The 3,429-nt window shown below is 44.1% G+C and overlaps 1 protein-coding gene across 1 annotated transcript in view; it reads right to left on the bottom strand.

Annotated features, from left to right (window-relative positions):
* tmed7 (transmembrane p24 trafficking protein 7) overlaps positions 1-2,535 on the bottom strand; it is a 12,090-nt gene extending 9,555 nt beyond the window's left edge. The window contains exon 1 of the mRNA XM_048593625.1: positions 2,407-2,535. Within this exon, the coding sequence (XP_048449582.1) occupies positions 2,407-2,535 (129 nt within the window). The remainder of the gene's footprint in view (positions 1-2,406) is intronic.
* Positions 2,536-3,429: the final 894 nt, after the last annotated feature.

Here is a 3,429-nt window from a genome sequence, read left to right as displayed (position 1 = left end):
CCAGCCCTGCACCTTGTTGTCTCAGATTCTCCAGCATCTGCAGTTCCTACTATCTCTGATTCAATTTGAGCAGTGTCCCCTAGTTTTGGATTCAGATATGTGTAACCAGCCTTTCTATGCCCATGTTGTTAACACTGTTCAAGGTGGTGTATAGTTTGATCAAGTCACCTCTCACCCTTCTAATTTCCAGTGGAAATTCCTTTCCTTATAAAACAATCTCCTCATTCCAAGTTTCAATCTACTAATCTTAATGCATTTAGATTCTTTCATAAATAAAAGGACAGAAATTGTGTGCAGTATTTGAGATATGCCGTCACCAACACCATATATAGCTGAAACATAATATTCCTACTTTTTAATTCCTCTCCTAATAAAGGATAGCATTATTGAACAATCCTGATCTATCCAACGTGTTGCCTTAATCAGGAAAATTTGGCTTTGCAGGTTTCAAAGCCAGCCCTAGATGGAGTACAAATTTATGAAGAGAAATAATTTTATACTGCAATACAGGGCCAAATCACAGCTTCCTGTTGTAGAACTTGATGATACACTTACCACATTTCAACAGTTTATAAGCAGACATTGACAAAATAATGAAAACAGGTCGGCCTGTATTTGGAACCTGGATTACACTTCCATGAATTTTGACATTCCAACGAGCAAGTTTGGAGAGACAACAGTGTCAGTGAAGAATAAAGAAAGGAGGTTCCCCATTGTGCTGACGTGTATGTCGAAAGACAAAAACTAAAGCAATGTTGATATTCAGGAGAAAAGCCTTCCCAAAACAGCAGTTCCCAAAAAGGTTTCAGAGCTAGTAGGAACTGCAGATGCTGGACAATCTGAGATAATAAGGTGCAGAGCTGGATGAACACAGCAGGCCAAGCAGCATCAGAGGAGCAGGTCTAGGCCCGAAACGTCAGCCTTCCTGCTCCTCTGATGCTGCTTGGCCTGCCGTGTTCATCCAGCTTTACACCTTGTTATCTTAGTTCCCAAAAAGGACAAGTTTTCTGTGTTCATGGTAAAGGATGGATGAAGGTAACTCGAAAATATTGTGAGGAAAGTTTGGAGTTTGTGACCAGAAGGATTATGTAAACAAAATGACTTCACATGTGGGAAATGTTCAGACCACATCTAGTTGATAATGCTGTTGCTGAAGTTAGATTGTAAAACAATGATTTGCAGTGACTCCTAGTGGTCTAACAAGCCTTGCTCAAGCATTGGATGCCTCTCTAAACTAGCCCTTCAAGGATAGGAATAAGAAATATGTGGAATGAAGCATCAATTGGTAGAGACAAGATGTTCACCAAGGGAGGCAGAATATGGACTTCAACATAAAATTGGAAGTGTAGTGGAATTCAAAGAGCAGATGACACCAAAATTGGAGGTGTCATGGACAGCAGAGAAGGTTACCACAGAGTACAATGGGATCTTGACCAGATGGATCAATAGGCTGAGGAGTGGCAGATGAAGTTTAAGTTAGATAAATGGGGGCAGGACTTGTACACTTAATGGTAAGAATCACAGAATGGAAACAGGCCATTTGGCCCAACAAGTCCACACCACTCCTCCAAAGAGCATCCCACCCAGACCCATTCCCCTATATTTCCCATGTCTAACCCAAACATCCTAGGGCACTACGAGCAATTTAGCATGGCCAATCCACTTACCTGCACATCTTTGGACTGTGGGAGGAAACAGGAGCACCCAGAGGAAACCCACGCAGACCCCAGGAGAATGTGCAAACTGCACACAGATAGTCACCCAAGGTTGGAATTGAGCCTGTGTCCCTGGCGCTGTGAGGCAGCAGTGCTAACCACCATGCCACCCCCTAGGGAGTGTTACTGAACAAAGAGACCTTGGAGTGCAGGTTCATAGTTCCTTGAAAGTGGAGTCACAGGTAGATAGGATAGTGAAGAAGGCGTTTGGTATGCTTGCCTTTATTGGTCAGTGCATTGAGTATAGGAGTTGAGAGGTCATGTTGCGACTATACAGGACATTAGTTAAGCCACTATTTGAAAACAGTGTGCAGTTCTGGTCTCCCTGATGCTTTCTTTATTAGCTCTAATTTTGCTTATTACTGACTCTATGGCTAAAGCTTTAACCGTTAACTAACACAACCACTTCATTTAAGGGGGTTTATTGCTTGTTAATTCTCTTATTGACACCGCAGCTTGCATCATTAATATTCAGCTTCTTATGTTACCAAACACACTAAATAAGTTAGACATTGAGAATTCTCAACATGGAAATCAGCGTACCTGCCAATTTCAGCTTGTTGCTTGCTCTGAAGAAGCTCAGTGTTGGAAAATGGACACCAAAGTGCTCTCAGTGGGCACCAGCCACATGCAACACATGTCCATGGTTGCACATCTGACATGTGCCAACCTCTAAGAACTGTCATGGCACATTTCTGCTGAACTTTTGTGCTTCAATGCTGTAACTATCATTGAAGCGCTGCAGGAAGGACATCAGGGACCCACACCCAGCTGATGGACTGGACAACACTGCGTATCTGGGCTCTTTGCTCATTGTCATAGTGCTCACTCTGAGATGCTTACAACATCCCTGCCTTGCATTGCCTAACCTTTTTGAACTTTGCCCCCCCCCTCAACCTGAGATACTAGGCTAATATTGCCTCTTCCTTGCATTGCCATGCATTTAATGCTGACACAAAGCCAGGAGGCTGATCATGGTTATAACTCAGTCAAGGGCGATAGTCTTCACTCAGGATGGGGGGTGCTGGGTCCTGGCACAGTAAATCAAGGGCAGCTTCTGATACCATTTCAGATGCTTGGATATGGTCAGTCAACCACACAGGGCTGTCAGAATCAGGATCTCTCCACAAAAGGGATGAAGAGTCAAATGTCAAACGGCCGACAACATCTGGACTCTTTCTGGGCTGTCTTCCTCCTGGAATGAAAGTGGGTGGCACAGCTGTTACTTTTACTGCATGTGGGAGATTTTTACTGCATGTGGGAGATTTTGCAAGCAAGTGAGTAGGCAGATTAGAGGGTATGCAGGGTTAGTGGTGTCAGGTATTGGGTTGGTGAGAATGAATAGGAAAATGTTGCAGGTACTAATGAGAGTGGTAGAGCTTGAGCCTTGGCAGGAGGTAAGTACCATAGCTGAGATAGAGTGAGTGTGAGGTAGCAGAGGTGTTACTTATATTGACAGAGTAGAGAAGTAAATGAATTTCTCCTTCAGTCTAGGTGTTCCCAGATGGCAGAGACTGCATTAACCTTGGTGAAACCTTGGAACAGGCCGGCATGGTTCTGGGTCAAGAGGATGACCAGCATCTGCACCACCCTATCTAGCAACACCTCCAGGTTCCTGTTCACAAAGCAAGGTGTCTGCCCTTTGCCTGCTACATTCAGGGCAAATGTGTCGGGCAGCTCCAGACCGACATTCTTGTCCAGGTGCATAGTTGAC

The sequence above is a fragment of the Rhincodon typus genome, chromosome 3, assembly GCF_021869965.1.
Source record: "Rhincodon typus isolate 14 chromosome 3, sRhiTyp1.1, whole genome shotgun sequence".
Taxonomy (NCBI): Eukaryota; Metazoa; Chordata; class Chondrichthyes; order Orectolobiformes; family Rhincodontidae; genus Rhincodon; species Rhincodon typus.
Note: the sequence above shows the minus strand (reverse complement) of the source record. Positions and strands in the feature narration are given on the sequence as shown.